The 20,841-nt window shown below is 58.0% G+C and overlaps 1 protein-coding gene across 1 annotated transcript in view; it reads left to right on the forward strand.

The window, feature by feature from the left end:
* SGIP1 (SH3GL interacting endocytic adaptor 1) overlaps nt 1-20,605 on the forward strand; it is a 59,482-nt gene extending 38,877 nt beyond the window's left edge. Inside the window, exons 14-23 of the mRNA XM_075508945.1 lie at nt 1,068-1,523; nt 4,593-4,714; nt 5,661-5,787; nt 14,475-14,586; nt 14,998-15,153; nt 15,629-15,761; nt 16,052-16,254; nt 16,833-16,897; nt 17,500-17,664; nt 19,427-20,605. Of these exons, the coding sequence (XP_075365060.1) occupies nt 1,068-1,523; nt 4,593-4,714; nt 5,661-5,787; nt 14,475-14,586; nt 14,998-15,153; nt 15,629-15,761; nt 16,052-16,254; nt 16,833-16,897; nt 17,500-17,664; nt 19,427-19,449 (1,562 nt within the window). The 3' untranslated portion in view covers nt 19,450-20,605. The remainder of the gene's footprint in view (nt 1-1,067; nt 1,524-4,592; nt 4,715-5,660; nt 5,788-14,474; nt 14,587-14,997; nt 15,154-15,628; nt 15,762-16,051; nt 16,255-16,832; nt 16,898-17,499; nt 17,665-19,426) is intronic.
* The last annotated feature ends 236 nt before the right edge of the window (nt 20,606-20,841 follow it).

Below are 20,841 nucleotides of genomic sequence, written 5' to 3' on the forward strand. Positions count from 1 at the left end.
ACCCTTCAGCCTGGGCATCAAGTAAAGCAAGCGGCAGAGGTCTATTTAAATTTTTTTTTTTTTTGCTGTTTTAGCAAAACTATATCTTATCCCCTAAGTGCAGAACGGCAGACGGCTCCCCCAGACGCAGGCACGGGGGTGGGATGCCGACAGGAGGAGCGCGGCGGGCGCGGCGGTTTTAGCGGCGTGCACGGGGCTGGAGCGGGGCCACGGGCTCCTGGGCCAGCCTGGCGCTGCGGCCGTGCCCCGTCCTCGCCCCGTCCTCGCCCCGTCCCCCCCTGCAGCCTGGGCAAAAGGAATCACGGAGCAGCCTTCCTGGCCTGGCGAGCTGCCGGCCGCCCCGGGTCCAGCCCTCGGGGACGAGAAACGCAAGCAAACGGGGCGCGAAAGGAAGGACGGAGGATCTCCCTCCTCCGGACGCGCTACGTTTTGCTGATGAATCCCGTCTGCATGTCGGTTAGGAAGTCAGACGTGAACACGGACGTGTGGTAGCTCCGTTAGCGAGCAGAGCCCTCAAATACCCTCATCTGCTGCTGCTTGCAACTGCACTACGTGCGCCCTGCCGGCTTCCCTCTACTGCCTGCCCAGCACCAGCTCTTGAGAGCTATCTTTAAATATATATATTTATCTGTACGTGCTTATAAGTATACGTAGTGGAGCGTGCGAGAGAGCTGAGTGCTTAAATTGAATATCTGCTGATAATTCAGAGGGATGATAACGACATAGCGATGCCATTGAAGGCTGCGAGCCAGCCGTAAGGTTTGGGAGGAGAGGGGGCCGTTGTGTACGGAGCGCTGGAGGAGGAGGAGGAGGAGGGCTTGGCTGGTGGTGCACGCTCTCTCTCGCACAGTGTATGCGTTTCAGCCCGGCGTGGTTCATCACGCATCGCACGTGACCTGACGTAGAAACCTTCTCGCACGTGAATTATATTCCCCGGCAGCTTGTAAGGAAACGTGCTTTTAAAGCGTCTCCTCTAGGAAGTAGCTGACGTAGAGCCCTGTAGAGAATAGCGTGACTGCAGCGCGCTCGGTTAATGCTAAGTGTAAAATAAACTACTTTGACCACAGGAGGGGACCAGACAGCAGCAGAGCTCAAAAGTGACAAACTTCCGTCCATCAATGACTTGGACAGCATTTTTGGCCCCGTGCTATCCCCCAAGTCTGCTGCTGTTAACGCAGAAGACAAGTGGGTCAATTTTTCTGATCAGTCCCCGGAAACCGCGACTCCGGAGTTGCTGCCCCGGGAAAAAGCGGGGTCCCCGCCAGCAGCAGCCGGCAGCCCGGCCGATGCTCCAGCGGCCGAGCCCTCCCGCCCGCTCCCCTCGCCGCTCCACCTGGAAGAGGTTCACAAGAAGGTTTCTGAGCAGCCCCACCTCAAGGATGATAACTTGGAGCCGGCCGCCTCGCCCAAAGATTTTGGGCTGGGACAAAGAGCGACCCCGCCTCCCCCTCCGCCGCCCACCTACCGCACGGTGGTCTCCTCACCCGGACCGGGCGCCAGCAGCGGCACGGGAAGCACCAGCGGTACGTCCCATGGCGTTGGGTGTGCTTCGGTGTGGCCGTGACCGCATCCGCCGTCCCCTCCCGCCTGGTTGTGCCTGTGCCCGGCGCCCGCGCTCCCACCCCGCCGTCTCGTGCTTCCACGTCCAGCGTCTGCCCTTGGCCTCCTGTGTCCTCTCCCCCGCTCCTTGCTGCGTGTCTGAGGGGCAGAGGGGTCTGGCAGCCTTTCCCCAAAGCTCCCGCGAGCCGCCCTTCCCACCTCTGCTACGCGCGTAACCCCCCCGATGCGAAATTTGGCATAGGATCGCCCTTGCTGCAGCTCTGTCCTCAGTAGGCTTCAGAGTGAATATAGATGGAAACGTTTCAGGCAAATAATCTGAGCAGGCCTCAGAACCCAGGGGGGTTTAAATCTGTTGCAGACAGACAGGCGACCGCATGCCATCGCCCCAGCTCGGAGGTGGCACGGCTCTGACCGGCGCTTGGTCCCTCTCGCCTGCGAGAGCGTGGACGCCCAGCCGGGTCTGGAGAACCTCTCCCAAGGGCAGAACCTGATAGGTGTGTCTGGCGTGTGCTGGCTGCCCGGCTTCACCTGCTTAATTATAAATGTCTGCGTGCCCGCGAGGGCAAACGAGCTCGTCAGAGGTCGGCTTACCCAGGCTCTCCCACCGCGCCTGAGAAGGCGCAACCTGACCGTGTTACTTTAGAGGCCGGTCCCAGGGCACGCGCTGTACCCGTGCGGCCCTGATCTGCAAATCCCCGTCCCCACGTGCTGCCGTCCCGCATCCACGAGAAATTATTTTTGAGAGCTTCACCCCCGCAGAGCCTCGCAGACCCCTCCGCCCGCGCAGGCAGGGGTGGGAGACGATGGGCGCGTCGGGCCAGCCGCTCCCAAGCTCCGTGCCCGACTGAGCTTGAAAGCCGTGCCATCTGCTTTGGGGGCTTGGGGGGATCATCCCCCCGAGCGCGGCTGTTGCTGCGAGAGTGGCTTCGCTTCAGCGGCGGTGGCTTTTCCGTGGCGGCTGGGTGAGGCGGCTGCGGGGCGGGTGGGTGAGCGGGGGTCTGCAGCATCCAGCTGCCGCTGGCACTGGTTGGAGCCGGGACTTCTCCGGGAGAGCGGCAGCAGGGAACAGCACGCTGCTTCCTACGCCGCTCTCCGCCCCGACGCCAACCGAGCGAGCGCCCTGCGCGAGCGGAGACGCGCGGGGTGGGGACGTGCCGGCGGCTCCGCGCGTGGGGACGGATGGAGAACCCCCACCGGGCGAGGCAGCGCTGCCTCTTGGGGAAGAGCCACGGGGAAGAGACAGAAATTACCTCCTGTCTCGGTTCTGCGGGCTGCAAAGCACCCCGACGCCTCAGCCTTACCCAGCCCAGCGAGCTGCAGAAATGCAGAGCGCTGAAATACGCACACAAAAATCATGCAAATCTTCAGAAAGCTGCGGGGTGCGGATCCGGCGCCCGTCCCGCTCCTGCCCTCTCCGCCTTTCCGAGGTCCCCCGAGCCGCGTCCGGCTTTCGGATGCCGCGGAGCCGGGCCGCCCCCGGCCCCCCTCCTGCCTTCGTATCCCGTGGGAGCCCAGGCTCGTGGGTGCCGCTGAGGCAGGGCTGGGGACCGGCACCCCAGCAGCCTTCTGCTGTCACGCTGATTTACCACACGCTTGCCACAGTTCCTCGTTGTAGAAAATAGCTAGAGATACATCGGTCTCCCAGGGACCTTAAATACCTGAGGAATAAACCTCCCTGGATGAAAGCCGGTGTCTGGCAGGGCTTTGGCTACCTGGTGGCCACTCCTGAGCCGCGGCAAAATGCACCCCCGAAGCTTCCGTGACCCTCGTTCAGTCCTGCGAGGTTACTTTCCCTGAAAAATGCCTATTTTGTCGGGCTTTTGTTGGGATAAGGAAGGAAAAATTCAAACTTTGGTTCCCAAATTAGGCTTCTAAATAAAAATGGCTTGAATGTCGGAGGTGCGCAAATGAACGGCCAGGATTTACTCTCTTTAAACGAGCCCATCTCTCGCCTGACCCTCCTGTCATTTACCCCTCAGTCTCGTTTCTATCGATCTAGCTTTGATACTTCCTTAATCTAAGCTACCACCCCGCAAAGTTAGTAAACCGATTTTCTCGTAAGCGGGAAAAATAAAGCTAAAGACATCGCCGTATCGTCACTGTGAGCACACCACACCGCTCTGCAGATCGTAACGCGCTGCCGGCTCCGCCGAGACCGGTAGCAAACGCCAGCTCGGCCGTCCTGCAAAGGGGCTCTGCATCCCCCCGCTCCTGCCGCCCCTCTCGCCTTGGTGCAATCTCCGACCGCTCTGTACGGCACCGCTTATTGCTGAACTGGCCCCGGAAGGAATTTCTGTACGTGGAGACAAATAGTCTGCTGGCTATCCTCTTAAGTTTCTGTTAAAATTGGTATTTGATTGCAAAAAGTCCCCCTTCGCAGCGAGGCAGCAGCCGCTGGGGACCACACGAACCCTGAGGACAGCACCCTCTTGTTCTCTGAAACTTTTCCGGAGGGCTGGGAAACGCCGCGTGCCCCCAGCAAATCGGATAACCTTGCTCTTCCACCCTTCCTCTCCTTCTCTCGGACAAAGCTTTGCCCCTCTCACCAGGACCCTCTCATTCCCACGGTGAGGGACCGACCCGCTCACCGGCTCTGCCGTCCCGGGAGCTGGTGGAGCCCCGGGAGCCGTGGCACCAGCACCAGCTGCTGCAGGGGTTAAACGCCTTCTCGGCACGTCATTTTTCTCCTGCCCACGTGGCCGGTTTTCAGGTCAAAGCCGTAAGATTCCTCCGATCGCAACTTTGCTCGGCGCTCCTGGCCAAGGGAGCTGGGTACCCAGCGCGGGTGGGCGGCCCCCGTGAGAAACTCGGCATCGGGAGTCCCGAAAAGCTCGTCCCCTGGGCAAAGCTGCCGGTGCGGAGCCGTGGTCGAGGGGAGCTTGTGCAGGGTGGGCACCCACGCCGGCGCCTGGGGGAGAAGCCTTTGCTGGGACGAGTTGATCAGCCTTTGCTCTGAGACGGGGCTCGGGGCTCGGGGGGGGGCAGCCGTAGGGGCCAGCCTGCGGCGCGCTCACGGCTCCCGTTTGTTGCAGGTTCCTCGTCCCCGGCTCGCCCCGGCACGCCGTTGGCCACCTGCGGCACGCCACCGCCACCGCCGCCCCGGCCGCCCTCGCGGCCCAAGCTGCCCCCTGGCAAGCCCGCCGTCGCCGACGTGGTACGTTCACGGCCGCGAGCGGGAGCGTGGCGCGCGCGGGGGGCGGTGGGTCTGTGTTTGCGGTCCGGTGAGACGGATTAACGGAGCGGAGCAAGTCATTAAGAGCAAGTAACCAGCGAGGGCTGCCTGGGCTGTTTGGAGTTTTCTATAATTTGTTCACGGAGACAAATTACGCGGGGGAAAGCGGCTGCCAACACCTCCTGCTCTGCCTGCCGGCGCAGCCCGGCCGTGCCAACCACGGGCGAGCGGTGGTTCGCAGTTACGGTAAAGGCAGAAAACGGGCGTGAAAAGGGACCGTGCCCGTGGGAAGGGTCTGGCCGTGCCCGTGGGAAGGGTCTGGCCGTGCCCGGCCTCCTGGGGGTAAAGCAGCGCGGGTCTGGCCGTCCCGGGAAGGGCGTCTGGCTGGGGGGGGGGGTGCCCGGCAAGCAGCGGTGGGGCTCCCCACTGCCGGACCGCGCCGGCTGGGCTGCCGGGTTGTGCCCCGTCACCCCGAGCCGCTTCAGGTAAGTTGTAGAGAATTTTTGGATTGATGTCACGGATATAAAATTATCCCTAAAGGATCCGTAAGGACCCAGTGAGCGGCTCTCGAGCGAGCTGGCACGTGGCGGGTACCGCAGCCTTCCCGACGCCGGGTGCGTTAAACCCATCCCGTGGCCGCTGGAGCTCCCGTCCTCGGTGCGGATGGGGACTTCAAACACCCAGGCCCGCAAGGCGGTGGGAATCGTCTGCCGTTGTCCTAGGTCCAGACTAAAACTCCCTTGGCACTAAAAGAACTGAAGTTGCTCAGTTTTGCACGAACCCGGCGGGGCTGCCCCGGGTGCCAGCAGAGCCGGCTGGCCTGCGGGTACGCAGGGTTATGGCTTCAGGCAAAAGCTTCTGTTTGTTTGATGCAAATGTCGCTGTGCATATTTTCTTTAACCTTTTGTTATTTTATGTTTTTCTACAGTCCAGGCCTTTTAGCCCTCCTATTCACTCATCCAGCCCTCCTCCGATAGCACCTTTAGCCCGTGCTGAAAGTACTTCTTCCATATCTTCCACCAATTCCCTGAGTGCAGCCACCACTCCCACCGTTGGTAAAAACATACAGCACTGCTGTTCTTTCACTTTTCCTACCTCCGAACGTCCTTAAAAGATTCCTGAAACCTTTTCATTTGCTAGACTGTTCTTCGGGTTCACGTTCCTTAATTTGCATCAGGTTTTTAAATGCAAAAAGGGATTTGAGGGGGACGTGAGGGATCGCGAAGGTGATGCTGCTAGGGAAGCTTTCTTTGTGGCAGCTTCAAATGTTGGGAAAAACGAACGTTTGGTGAAGGTAGAGGTTATCACCAAGTGAAAGATAATATAAAATGTGCTGATGGTCTGTATATTTGGTCAAAATAAGCTTTTTTTTGCGGGGGATGCTTGTACCCTGGAGGGAAGAGGGGCTGGAAGCCAGACCTTGGGATCCAGGAGAGAACTAATATTAAATCTCTTCGAACGTCTTAAATTCTAGCTTCCCCTCAAGCGGTAGTGGGAAACGGGGTCTTGGAAAAAGCTCTTTCAAACGGTTGGCTTGACACGTCCTAGACCAGGACAAAGCGCTGCGCTTTTCTTTTGGAGGAATGTCCTGAAAAACATGGGTTTTGCCAAACCTCCCCAGGTGCCCCCCTGGGGCTTGAGACAAGAAATGCAAATAAAGTCTGGCTGGCAGCTCCCAGGCTCCACGCGCTGGGTCCCCCACACCTCCCTCCTCCGTCCCCTCCGTCCCCTCCGTCCCCTCCGTCCCCTCCGTCCCCTCCGTCCCCGCTGCCGGTGCACCCTCCTCTGCCATCGCTGCCATCCCACCCGGCTGCCAGCCCCGCCGCCCCTCGCTCCCCGCAGCTCCATCTTCTACCGGGAACATCCCTCCTCCTTTTTGCTTTTCTTCCCGTGTTTTTTGCGATGAGCACGCCTGGTTCGCGTGGCAGGGAAGGAGCTTCGCAGGCCACGGCTGGCGTAGGCTGGCAGATGGGCTCTGCGGAGGGAGCTAAACCCCAACCCTCCGAAAAACCAACGCTGGCTGGTGTTCGCATGGGCTCGGCCACGGTCCCGGCTGCAGCGTTTCCCACCGGTTGTCACCTTACGAGCCACGGGGAGCGGCAGCATCGCCACCCCAACACCACCTTTGATGGCTGGAAGACGATGGGCTGGCCTGAGCCGTGCGGCGGGTGCCGTCCCCGTGGTGCCGGCGGCCGCGCGTGCCCGCCCCAGCCCTCCCCGTAGGTTTGCTGGAGTCTCCGACCTGCGTCTCCATCCTGTTGTTCGCTTCGCTCTCGAGGTGTCGTAGGTGCTTGTACCTGTTCGCCGGCTGTTGGTCACCGTCAAAGCTTGCTGCTGGGAAAAAAAAAAACGCATCTCAAGCAAGGGGCCGGCCAGCCCCGAGCATCCCTGGTGTGTCGGCTGTCGGTCCTGTCTGTGCCCCTGTCCTGCAGCTTTGGCAGCGAGCCGCGTCGGTGGGGCTGGTGTGGCCTCGGCCGGTGCCTGCGGGCACGGTGGCCGTGGGGCGCCTGGGACCACGGTGCTAAACATGATTTTGGTGGAGAGGAGCAGCCAGGCTGAGCACAGGGATGGTTGCGGGGGCTCCAGGAGGCCGGGAGCAGTGGCTATGAAACGGGGGCTGCGTGCTGGTCCTGTAGGCTGGGCAGGCGGTGGGTCCCTTAGGCTCTCGTTTGAAAATTTCTTTTTTTTCTCTCGAATACATACGTTTTTGTGAACAAAAATCGCTGCTCGATGTTTTTAATAACGTACCCACCCTGAGCAGCAGAGGCCGACGCGGCTGCCGGGGGGGAGAGAAGCTGTGCCCACTGTCCCCAGTGGCTCCCACCCCCCCCCGCGGGGGCTTTCCTTGAAAGAGAGACAAAATCGGGGCTCTCGGGTCACCCCTCGGCAGGGGGACACCGAACGGGGCAGCCCCAGGAGCACCCCCAGATCGCAGGTTTTGCAGTTCCAGCTCCATGCAAACCAAGCGGCGGGTGCCGCATTGCCAGGATTTGGCCCGGGAAAAGCCGGACGGGCGGCAGGCGGGGGCAGACGGGGTTTGGCAGCCGCTCCGGGAAAGCCCAAGCGCCTCCCCGTTGTCCCCACCAAGGAGGCTGGGGCGAAGGTGGGCACCGGTGCCGGGCGAGCATCCGTGCAGCGCTCACCTTGCTGAGGAGAGCATAGCGGAGGAGAGAGCGCTTCTAATTCCTGGGTACGTCGTGCAGAAAGAGGAAAAGATAAGGTGAAGGGCGTGCAGGGCAGAGGAGGGGCCGGCAGCAGGGCTGCGTGGGCAGGGACGGGCAGGTCTGTGTGCACAGCAGCGGGTCGGGGACGGCTGGGGGTCCCGTGGGACCGGCACGGGGCTGGGACACCCCGACCCGGCCGGGGCTGCCCCCAGCCCTTGGCTTGCCGCCGGGTCCGTCTCCACCACGCTCCCCGTCTCTTGTTTCCTGTGGCAAAGTCCGACGGAGTTTGTCCAAGAGCACGTGGAAGAGTTATTTCATTTATTTGTCCTCCGTGCTGTTGTGGTTTGCTTTTGTTGTGGTTGCATGTGCAGTCTGAATAATTTATTGCAAAGAAAGCCGCTGTTATTTCTGTGTCAGCGACCCTGCCGTTATTTTTCCCGTTAAAATCCTTCTCCGTCTTTTTTCGTTGATGCAGTGCGCTGCTTGATTTCATTTGGGATTTGTTTTTTCATTCTTCCCCCCCCCCCCCCCCCCCATTTCCTTTGCGTTTCTTCCGCTTGTGTTATCAGAAGATGATGCTTTTATCGACAAACCTGCAGGTACGGTACTAGCAGGGCGCTTCCGAGACATCTGGCTTCGGAGCGGGTGGCTGCGGGCACCCCGAGCGCCCGAGCCCCGGCACCCACCTCTCGCAGCACCTTGCATGACAGTTTCTCAGTGACAAAAAGGACGGCGAGGTGAAAGGGTTCATTTAACGGCTCAAAAAGCTGGGGTTTTTTTTCCCCCTGCCCCTAGTTATTTCAACAGTATCTGGTGTCTAACGTGGCTTTTGAGGCGGTGTGAGTGCAGGGAGCTGGTGGTTGTCATGGGAAAGGGAAACTTCCAGCTAGGCATCTCCTGCTCTGTGTGCGTGTGTCTGTTTATCTGCAAGTTTTCTGTCCTGAAATGCAACGGAAAATCCCTACGTTTCACTGTCACTTATTTTGCGCACCGGCGCGGCATGCGGTTGCAGCATCCCGCCGGGGAAACGCTCGCTGCTGCTGCTGCTGTAGCACGGCAGAGACGTCGCTGGAGGTGAAGAGGATAAGGCGTGTTTGCCAAAATCCGCGCGGTTAGAACATGCTAACGGAGCGCATGAGCCGAGAAGCCTCTTCTGCTCTAGACAAAAAATGAGAACACCCCCCCCCCCCCCCCAAATCCTTACCAAGCGGGCAAAAATACTCTTCCATCCGGCTTCCACGGCTTTGTTTTCTGCTTTCTGTTTCCTACGCCAAAACCAGAGTTTAAAAGCCCCCTCCTTTCCTTGCACGTGAACGGCTTGCAGCGCCTCGTCCCCTCCCTGTAGCGAGATAAATGACCTGCTCTGTGACTCACACTGTGTCCTTCTCTCTCCCTCTCCTTAACCTTTCCCATCCCGCTTCAACTCCTGGCCATACAGAGAATGAACAGCCTTCCCTCGTTTGGTTTGACAGAGGAAAGTTTTATTTGACTTTCGAAGGTAAGTAGTGCACAGCATACCCGGTAACGACTTGCTCCCCTTGCTCTTGCTCTCTGACTCCCGGGGTTTCCTTCAAAGGCTCCAGTCCGGCTTTCCGTGCGAAATGCTACGGCTCCTTAGATGACATCGCAAGTTCGACCAGAATCATTTCGATTTGATTTGTGCCATTTGTCCCCGTGATCTGTTTCCCTGTTTATTTATTAAAAAAACAAAAAACAAAAACAAAACAAAACCACCAAACAAACCAAACCCCAAAAGAATATTCTCGTACCGAGACTGCGGTGAAAACCAGAGAGCGAAACCGCTTGCACTGCCGAGGAACTTGACTCTGTCAACCAGGGCTTCTTTCTACTCTCCCTCGCAAGCTGCTCGTTACCCTGAGCGGGCTATGGCACAGTGCGGTTAATTAAACACCAAAGGGGGACGGGTTCTCCGCCAAGCCAGGGCCCCCTCCCCGCCTCCCATCGGATTTTGCTGCAGCGAGGGGTCGGGAGCGTGCCGGCACTGCCAGCGGGCACAGCCGAAATGCCACCAGCTTGTGCTGCCGGGGTGGCTGGTCGGAGGCGTCGTGGGTTTCGGGGTCCCTCGTTGATGAGAAGGCGCGTTGGGGGGGGATGCGGGCGGAGAAGAGCTCGTTTTGGGGCGGACGGCAGCTTCTCTGAGCAGCAGCGCGTCTCGGAGAGGGCAGAGACGCGGGTGCCTGGGCGGCCAGCCCCGCTCCGAGAGCCCCGAGGCTTCGGCACAGAGGTCGTGCCAACAGTTTTCTTTAAAAGACAAGACAAGCGGGGAGGTTTGCTAGCGGCAGGAATAGGTGCTTTAAAACCTGCAGGAAGCGCCTGGAAGCTGGTGCGGTGCTTGCAGGCAGAGCGGGGCTGGGGCTGGGGCTGGGGCTGGGGCTGGGGGACGCTGCTGGCACGGGGCGTGCCGCAGCACGGTGCCCGTGGGTCTCGCTTTCCGCGATCCGGGTGCCCTCCAGCAAAGAGCAAAAAAACCCTTCCTGGGTTTCCTTTCCCGGGTGCCAACTGCCGGCCCGGAGCTTCGGGAAGAGCTGAGCACGGCAGGGCAGGGGCCGGCGAGGGCCGTGCCGGCCGATCGCCGGGGCCAAGCAGCCACCTCCAAGCGTTACCCCTGGGGACGCGCGCCCGGGCACCGCGCACCCCCGCCGACCTCCCTGCTCTGCGTGCCCTCCTCCCCCTCGCTCGGGCTAGCACCGGCAGCGTGAGCACGTCTAGCGTTCGGGGGTTTTTCTGGTGGTTTTGCATATTCCTGGTTTTGAGCGGTGTATTGGAACTCTCGTACTTCGTTCTGGCAGCGTGAACGGTCTAGAGCGGGGCGGTGGGTTTGTCGGCCGGCACGGCGGCAGGGCTGCAGGAGCGTGGCACTGGCTCCAGGCTCATCTCACGTCCCGGGAAGGAGCGATCCCGCTTCCACACGCCCTGTTTCCTGCTCTATCCCTAAATCTTGGAGTCCAACTTAAAACCAAAAAAAAGCTAAACTTCAACGCTCATCTGCAGGGAGGTGAGAGGAGTTTGGCATCCGTAACTCAGGGCGTGAAATGCCAGAAGAGAAATGAGATTTTGTTTCTGGGTTTCGGGGGTTTTTTTTCTTTTGTGAAGATCCACGTATTTGCAGGAGGTGGGGTCGCTTGTTTGTGCGTGAAAAGACATGGTGCAGCTCTGGTGAGGCTCTCCCGGCTACAGCGGCAGAGCCGCGTGCCCGGATCACCGGTGCTCGGCTGTCGTTCCTCCACGTCTGTATTTTCCACCTTTGTGTAGGGAAAAGTAAGGCAAATGAACCTGGTGTGCTGCTTAGGGCTGGATCCAAAGCTCCATAAAGTGGATTTCCCCCCCCCCCCCCCCCCCCAGTATTATCAGGTCATTTTGCCAAAATGAAAAGTTTCTGAAAATGATTTCTGAAGCAGTCAGTGAAAAGCCAGATTATTGGAGGAGGTGTGCCACAGTAACTAGACTTGTCTCTCAAGTCTCTGGAAAAGAATTCTAGGGCTTATCATAGATTATACTTTTCTTTTTACAGTGAAGTTTTTATTAAAAAAGTTGCTTAGTCTCTGAAGCCATTAAGAGAAGAATAGGGAGGAGTTCTTGAGGGAAGAGCGGAGGGAACCGAGAACCCTGAAGGCCAATTACATCCCCAGGATTTTTATTCAAAGTCAGGTTAGAACTGCGGAGGATGTTTTGTTGCTGTTGCTGTGCAGACGGACTCAGATTTTCAAAGGCCAGCTGAGCCTGGCAATAGAGATACGCGAGACGAGCCGGTTTATTCTTGCACGTACGATTTTTCGTTCTGGAGAATGAAGAAATCTCATACACGTCCAGAGAAACGGTGGAAGAAATGAGATTGAAAACCAGGGAAAAGGCACGTCGGCATGAGAGACGCCTACCCCTCGTTCGACGCTGCGGTGCAGGGTCTAGGCTAAACCCGCCTGCCGTTGGAGTGTGTCCGTTTGGGAGGTGGGGTTTTTTTTTCCTCTCCCAAAGAATAATGATTATATCGCCAAGTATCGCCGGCTTTGCTGCTGCTGGACGGCTAAAGACCTTCCTCTTGCCTTCCCTGCCCAGACAAGCCTGATATTCCTCTGCTGGGTGATACCCCCAGTTTTCACCCCTTTGCAGCCAGCCTGCATTGACGTTTTTGAACCTCGTCTGTATTTCTGGGTGGATGCGATGAGAATATCCCACCGCCTTCGGCTGGATCCGACGCGCCGCGGGGTCGTCGCTCTGGGTGCGGGGAGCGAGGACGCGCTCTCCGCGCTCTCCGATAACCCAGCAGCGGCGTCTACGGAAAGAATTGATTAAAAATACGTTACCCTAGCCGTTGGCGGGGCTGCCCCGCGGCCCCGCGCGGCCCCACGTGGCCAGGTATTGCGAGAACCTGCGCGTCGGGTGGTTTTGGGGAGCTGCCCGTGCCTCCGCGCGCGGCTGGCGCTGACGTGAAGTCTCTGCTCCTTAAAGGGATGCGTGCCGAGTCCCCGACGCGTAGCTCGGGGCTGCGTCCTCAGGAGCGGAAGGCTTGGGGGAGTCATTAGGGTAATTAACGCGTGCGTGGCGACGGGTCTGTCGTGTGCGGGTGAGGTGCTCAGGCTGCCCGCCCCGTGCGCTGGGACGGCGGGACGCGCTGCGCTTACCGAGCATCGTTGTTCCGGGCTGCGGCTGGAACCCACTCATTCCCCCGAGTCTCTTAGGACGTGTGACCGAGAGGGAGACGCGTGGCTACGTGAATTTTTTACACCCTTTTAGGTTACATTAGACGTTTGAAGGGAAAATCCCAGCACCGGAGAGGCTCATCTGTGCCTCTGGGAGAGAGCAGCTTTGGTTTTATACATTAACGCGCTGCCCGCACGGATGCATTTGTAAGGCGCGAGGAATCTTCATCTGCGAATGCTACCTTTTTTCGCAAGTAACATATCACAACTCAAAGCGTGATTTAAGTGACAGAAGCGCTCTCCCCAGGAGACGTTACGAGTCCTGATTTCCTGCGCCCAAACCCTATTATTTACTCGCACGAAATTTGCAGCAGCGAGCCAGGACCTTAGCGTACGTCGCATAAAACCCACGGCAGATTGCTTCGCGGCGAGGCAAAAAGCAACGGGGCAGCGGTGGGAAGCAGACGGTAAAGAAGGGAGGGGATTATTTTTGAAGATAGTCCAAGCAGAAAAGCAGGAGCTCACCAGAAACACGCTGCATTTCGCTCAGCCGCTTTACTTTTCCCTCGCCCCACTTGCCTGCGGAGGTGCTGCCCTTCCCCAGGCCGGCATTGAATCGTCTACGGCTTCAGCTGAAGCTGGCAGGGGTTTGCATGCTCTAAAGGAAACCCTGGGCCGAATTAATAGCCCGTTTTACCTGCCCAATTCAGGCCCTGTAAGGGTAATGGCGTAAGGGGGTGTTGGGCTCCCCGGGTAAGCCGCCCCTCCGGACACCTCTGCCATTCCTTTTTAGGCGGTTTGGGGCAAAATAATCCTTGTGCTTAACCCGACGTACGGACTACGATATAAAAAAAAGATTCCAAAATGGTGCGTCGCAGAAAAACAGATAAGGCGGAACTGGCGGTGCCAGGGCAGGGGTGGTGACCTCTCGAGGACTTTTTCGGGTGCCCGGGGGATCAGCGCCTTGTACGTCGGGTGGGCGACCAGACGCTAACCCCAGGCTGATCTTTTGGCACTTTCCCCGGGGCAGAGGCAAGAGCTTTGCCGTGCCAACGGCCCCGCTCGCTCTCCTCTTGGCGGCAGGCGCGGGGAGCGGGACATTGCCCCCCACGCAGGGTTTCCAGCACGCCCGGGGCTTCTGGCGTACGCTCGCAGTGATGTTTTCATCCTCAAATATTTTTCGGAGACAGGCATTCCTGGCCAGCAAAGGGAGACCTGAATGTGACCGTGAATTATTTTAAAGCCTGGCTAGAGTCCGTGGACACACAGTACGACTGAAGCAAACTTCTTCTCTTTTTTTTTTAATCATCTAAATAAAGTGCGGGTTGCTTGCTTTAGCTTTTGCACCCAGAGTCCCCCGTTCTCCTCCGTAGTTCCCGATTTCCGACGGTTTGCAGATTTGCCGTAGCGTACCGCGGGCTTTGCGGGGTGAGCGGCTGTGCGGGGGGTTTGCCAGGCACGCCGGGGAGGAGAGGGGAGCGTGCCGGGGATCGCAGGGGTCCCCGAGGTTGGGGTCCCCGCAGGCAGGAGTTCGGGCGACGTCGGGGGGAGACCGCTGACATCCCGCTTTCCACGGGCAGCCTGAGCTCTCCGGCCAAGGGACAAGGAACCTCCCCAGAATCCTACTGCAAAAACTGTCATGCAAAGCCTGCCGTGTGGCAGCCCCTCCGGAGCCGTGCCGGGGGGGCTGCTGTCCCGCATGCTGCTCGTGGCCGGGGCTCCTCCGTTCTTTTCTTTGCTTGCTTTTGGGGTGGGGGGGAAATGGATAACTTTAAAATGTTCTTAAAGCCTCATCCAAAGGCTGGGGGACTTTTTCTTAACGTTTGCCCGTAAAGCTAGGCTGGGGCTCTTGGTGAGCACACCCTCGCCCCGGCCCTGTCTCTCTGCACGTAAGAAGCGGAGGTTTTTGCTTTGTTGCAGGCTCGTCGCGGGGACCCAGCCCCCTCACCATGGGGGCACAGGACACCCTGCCCGTCGCCGCCGCCTTCACGGAAACCGTCAACGCGTACTTCAAAGGGGCCGACCCAAACAAGTAGGTGCCGACCGACGGGGTCTGGGTGTCGATACGGCGGGTTCTGGGGTGGGGACAGGCTTGGGGTGCTGTCGAGGCTTTGGCGAGCAGCTCGAGGGACGGGAAAGGAGGTGCTCTGGGCTCGGCACGCGCGTGCCGGGACGCCGGTGCACTGCGCCGGGCGGGGGACCAGGGTCGGGATGCTCCCGGAGCCTCCCCACGAGCGTCGCTCCCCATCCCTAGCAGGCTGCCAGCCTTTGCTGCTGGTTTCAGCTCGCTCTGGTTTAGCACCACAAGAGGCTCGCTCCCCCGGCGCGGCGGGTGAGAAGCGGGGTGCTGTCACCGCACCGTCCCTGGCGCGAACCCTCCCCTCCTGCTGCGTTTTGAGCCCCCCGTTTCCTCCCCTCTCGGTCTCTGCGTTCGGCGCTGCAGGTGTATCGTGAAGATCACGGGGGAGATGGTGCTGTCGTTTCCAGCGGGCATCACCCGACACTTTGCCAACAACCCCGCTCCGGCGGTGCTCACCTTCCGCGTGCTGAACTACAACAGGCTGGAGCACGTCCTGCCAAACCCCCAGCTCCTCTGCTGGTAAGCCCCCGCCTCGCTAGCATCCCAAAGGCAGGCGGGTTTCCAGGAAAGTAGGGTGCTTTGCAAAAACACGCGGCCAGAAGCATCTTCCTTGGAAGCCTGCCCTGATTTTGGGAAAGAAACTCTCAAGCCCTTAAATATTTGCCGGAGTACTCCCTTAGAGCAGCCCCTTTGCCAAGCGGAAGAGCATCAGCAGAGAGGAGCGAGTGCTTTGACGGGGTTTGCTCGTTTTGGGCCTCGCTCTGCTCGTTAGACCTCCCGTTTAGCGAAATGAGATGACCTACAGCTTGCATCTGCTGCGCCTCCCTGGAGGTATCTGAGGACAAGCCAGAGATGAGGCAATATTTCTCGAAACGTGGGATTAAACGCGGTCCCAGCTGGCGGCCGGCGCTGCTGTCCCGTCCCGCGTGCTTTGTAGAAAAGCTTTCTTCTGCCGAGGCAGCTTACGCGAAGGGTTAATTCTCCCTCTGTGCAGTGACAACACGCAGAGCGACGCCAACACGAAGGAGTTCTGGGTCAACATGCCAAATCTGATGACTCACCTAAAGAAGGTATCGGAACAGAAACCGCAAGCCACCTATTACAATGTGGATATGCTCAAATACCAGGTAGGGGTTTTTTCGTAAGAGAAAACCGTGCCAAAAATGCGTGCTTGACTTATAGACATAAAAGACGGTACTTCCCTAGTGCAGAGTGGAGATAACGTGAGTGGGGCATGCTATCCCGCTAGTCCCTTCTGTATGTCACTAAGTGGCCTGATTTTGAGCCCAGTACAAACTTTCTATGAGAATACAAGGTATCGTCTCCTCTGAAACCTAATGCAATTACCGCGTCTGTAAAATGGGATTTCTCCCTTCACCCCTATGGAAACTAAATGTTTTTTCTGTCATTTTGGAAGGTATCTGCCCAGGGTATTCAGTCTACTCCATTAAACCTTGCAGTGAGCTGGCGGTGTGACCCTGCAAGCACTGACCTCCGCATTGACTACAAATACAATACAGAGGCAATGACCACACCGGTAGCTCTAAACAACGTCCAGTTCCTCGTCCCCGTCGACGGAGGAGTAACCAAACTTCAAGCTGTGCTTCCCCCCGCTGTCTGGTAGGAATCAAAGAGCTCCTTTGCGATCTCTGCCACGTCCCTGCCTAAAACTGCCGTCCTGCCCGCTGCCTGCCGGAGCGGGATCGCTCTCGGGAGGTGTCTGCGGGCGGGAGCTGGGGGCACGCTGGGGACCCAAACCTGTCCTCCTCTTGCAGGAAGAAGCACGTAACCCCGCTCTGATTTTTTTTTTTTTTCCTTGCCATTCCCACAAGCAAGCGGTCAGAGCTGAACGCGTGCGCGCAGGCAGCAGAATAGCAACCCTTATTTCGTGTTTCGGCTACGTTTATCCTGGGCTCAGAGGATGCACGGCCGTCGCTGCCATAGGCACAGGCATGCACGTTTGCAGCAGGGAAGCAGGGCGCGGCACGGCCCCGCTGCCTCTCGCCCAGCGCTCGCCCGCAATGCAAGGGCGGCATTTTCCTGCTCGGGTCAAACCCAAAGCCAAGCTCCCAGAATTACGGCTCTGGAGAGCGGCACCGGAGCTGCTCCCCCAGCCCACGTAGCCTTTAGCAAAATTGAAATGACTCCTTCGTGATTTCTTGTTTCCTACAGAAATGCTCTTCTTCATGTGTTTTCAGGAATGCCGAACAGCAAAGGATATTGTGGAAGATCCCTGATATCTCTCAGAAGTCAGAAAACGGAGGTAATCCTGCAAATGTGCACATTATTAACTCTGAATACTTAAATCAGACACCGACCCATTTATCGTGCCTGCACACAAGGCCAGACACGCGGATCCCTGCTGGCGCGTGCCAGGGAAGGATGCTATATAAACCTAGGAGCAAAGAGCTTTGAAAAGCGGGGATACGTGCCACCGGCACTGTTTTGCCAAGTGCTTTGGCATCACGGGAAGGTTTTAACGCACTGGGTTTGGATGGGGTTGTTTGCCAAGTCCTTTGCTCCGTTGACCCTCTCTGCATTTGCCCCGCGTTGCCCCCCCATCGGGGGGGGGACCGCAGCCTCCCATGGGCCACTTCTCCGCCTGTCACCCGCGCAGCTCCGCTGCTTCGTGTCGCTGGGGTGTCTGGAAAGTAAAAATCTGCTGGGAGGATGAGGGGGTTTGCCTCTGCCCCCCCCCCCCCCCCCTGCCCCGGGGATGCTGCTGGCTCAGGTGCCACCGTGGGAGCGGGCTTCGCTTGCGGCACTTTGGGCATCTCATTGCCTTGGCTGGCAAATCTGGCCCTGGGACGCGCGGCGTGCCTCTCCGGGCTTGTAAGGGTCTCGTGCGGGACTTTTAAATTGCAGGTGTGGGGTCTCTACTGGCCCGATTCCAGCTCTCGGAGGGGCCGAGCACCCCGGCCCCCCTGGCCGTGCAGTTCACCAGCGAGGGGAGCACGCTGTCCAGCTGCGACATCGAGCTCGTCGGAGCCGGCTACCGCTTCTCCCTCATCAAGAAGAGGTTTGCGGCAGGTAGGTGCCTCGCCGGCGGCTCTTCTTGGGATGGCAGTGTCCCTGGTAGAATCATGGAATCGTTTAGGTTGGAAAAGACAGAATCACAGAATCACAGAATCGTATAGGTTGGAAAAGACCTTTAAGATCATCGAGTCCAACCGTAAACCTAACACTACCAAGCCCACCACTACACCATGTCCCTAAGCACCTCACCCAAACGTCCTTTAGATACCTCCAGGGATGGGGACTCAACCCCTTCCCTGGGCAGCCTGTTCCAGTGCTTGACAACCCTTTCGGTGAAGTAAAATTTCCTAATATCCAGTCTAAACCTCCCCTGGCGCAACTTGAGGCCATTTCCTCTCGTCCTATCACTTGTTACCTGGGAGAAGAGACCGACCCCACCTCTCTCCACCCTCCTTTCAGGCAGTTGTACAGAGCGATGAGGTCTCCCCTCAGCCTCCTTTTCTCCAGGCTGAACAACCCCAGGTCCCTCAGCCGCTCCCCATCAGCCTTGTGCTCCAGACCCTTCCCCAGCCCCGTTGCCCTTCTCTGGACACGCTCCAGCCCCTCAATGTCTCTCTGGGAGCGAGGGGCCCAACACTGAACACAGCATTCGAGGTGCGGCCTCACCAGTGCCCAGTGCAGGGGCACGGTCACTGCCCTGCTCCTGCTGGCCACACTATTGCTGATACAAGCCAGGATGCCATTGGCCTTCTTGGCCACCTGGGCACGCTGCTGGCTCATATTCAGGCAGCTGTCGACCAGCACCCCCAGGTCCTTTTCTGCCGGGCAGCTTTCCAGCCACTCTTCCCCAAGCCTGTAGCGTTGCATGGGGTTGTTGTGACCCAAGTGCAGGACCCAGCACTGAGCCTTGTTGAACCCCATACAATTGGCCTTGGCCCATGGATCCAGCCTGTCCGGGTCCCTCTGCAGAGCCTTCCTGCCCTCCAGCAGATCAATGCTCCTGCCCAGCTTGGTGTCATCTGCAAACTGACTGAGGGTGCACTCGATCCCTTCGTCCAGATCATTGATAAAGACATTAAACAGGACTGGCCCCGAAACTGAGCCCTGGGGAACACCGCTGGTGACCGGCCACCAGCTGGAGTAAACTCCACCCACCACTCTTTGGGCCCGGCCGTCCAGCCAGTTCTTTACCCAGAGAAGCGTACGCCCGTCCAAGCCACGAGCAGCCAGTTTCTCCAGGAGAATGGGTGGGAAACCGTGTCGAAGGCTTTACTAAAGTCCAGGTAGACAACATCCACAACCTTCCCCTCATCCACTAAGCGGGCCACCGTGTCGTAGAAGGAGATCAGGAGGGTCGAGCAGGACCTGCCTTTCATCCACCCGCGGTGGTCCCCTCCGGCGGTGCGGGCACGCCTGGGGCTGCCCTCGCCGTATGTTTGTTGACCGTTCGAGCCCAGAGGTCCTGCGGCCGCACGGTGTGACAGGGCTGGCCGGCAGCAGAGGGGCAAAAGCTCCCTTGCATGAAATAAATCCTGCTGCCGCTTACGAGAGCCTTGAACTTCATGGGCTCTTTTCTGCTTGTGGGCCCCTCATGAAAGGCAAGGTCTGGGGGTCGCCAGGAAGAGCTTTTGCCCCATTGCTGCAGAGAAATACAAGTATTTTTCCTTTTGCCCCATTGCTGCGGAGAAAGGCAAGCATTTTCCCCTGTGCGGCTCGTGCATCGCAGCAGCGTGACCGTGGGTGCGGGAGGTGGGCAGCCGTCCCCCGGGAACTTTTATTTCCCCCGTCCCCCGTTGATTTCTGGTCCCATTTCTAGGTAAATACTTGGCCGATAACTGATGGAAGCTTATGCAAGTCTATGGAAAATAATATGGAAAATACCCAAGGACTGCTGTGCGTGGAACGGGTTTTAATTACAGTTTAAGGAAAATGAACTAACTCCTGCACTCGGGACATTTCTGTTGGAAGTGTCGACAACTTTCAGCATTTTTTCCTTGGAAAACACCGTCTTGACCAGTCCTACAGTATTTACTTCTAGATGTAACATTGTTAATGGTTTTAAAATGTAATTATTGTATTTGTAAATTGTACTCATTCCAGTAAGGCTGTATTTTGGCAGTTAGACACTTGAGTTTTAGCATTTTACCATTCATGAAATGGATGTAATTTAAACTGTGGTATATAAATTTAATAGTAGTACTGTTGAATGGCACAATGCTTACAGAGGTAGATTACATTTTGTCAATATATACGATTTAAATACAATACTGATAGCTGTTATGAAGGGGGTGCCTCATAAAGAGAGGGTGAAGTAGAACCGACATGCTGATTTACTTTTTTCTTCAGTCCTTAGTATGTCTCCCGGTGATGAATAAAAAGCTCTATCTTCAGGTTTAGCTGGTTCAACTCCAGAAAAATACTGCTGTAAATGTGGAGGTTCCTAATACAGTCTCCCAGCAAAAAGCAGAAAAAAATGTCACTCCTGTAGAGTATTTACTTCCAATTTCTATGGCAAGCAGGCTCCGTGAACACGCCTTGTTCTCTTACAGCCGCAGATTATCCGTCGGGGTCCCGGCGGCGCGTGCACGGGCGAGCAGTGCTGCTCTTTGCCCCGTGCCCTTACGTTTTGCAGAGATGCAGATAAGGAATGGAGCAGGCAAAGAGGCTGGGCAGTAACTCTGAGCTGCCAGCACTGTCCAGAAAAGTTCTTGCTGTTTTTAAGGACGCATTTTCCAAGCAGTCTCCGGATTTTTGGTTGCATTTCTACATTCTTTTCCTTGCCTTTTCCTTCCCCCCCCCCCCCCCCCTCCATTTTTGAAAGCCCTGCAGGTTTAGAAAATGCTTGAAAGACATTCAGCCCCCCGCCCGCCCCGTGCCTTTCCATTTTCCCACTCAGGCAGGAAAGCGTATCTCTACCAACGTCGGAGAACGCACGCAGCCCAAGCCTGGCCCTTGGCGGGACGGCCAGCGCTGGCGGGAGGAGCAGGAGCAGCGCGGGGGGCTGCCGAAAGCCCTCGGGGCAGGAGCCCGCCACGCTGCCATCGGGAGCAGCTATCTCGTGGGGATGGGAAAAGGCATAAAAGTGCTAAGCTGGAGGCTGCGGGGGGGGGGGAAATTGTCCCTCTGTGTTTTCCCCGAGCCGACACGGGCTCGGAGCTGGGCTCCCGCGCCGCGCGCTGCTCCTCTCCGTGCATTGCCCGTGCAGCGTGCGGCGTTTGATTTCTAGCTGAC

Source organism: Mycteria americana, chromosome 7 (assembly GCF_035582795.1).
Source record: "Mycteria americana isolate JAX WOST 10 ecotype Jacksonville Zoo and Gardens chromosome 7, USCA_MyAme_1.0, whole genome shotgun sequence".
Lineage (NCBI taxonomy): Eukaryota > Metazoa > Chordata > Aves > Ciconiiformes > Ciconiidae > Mycteria > Mycteria americana.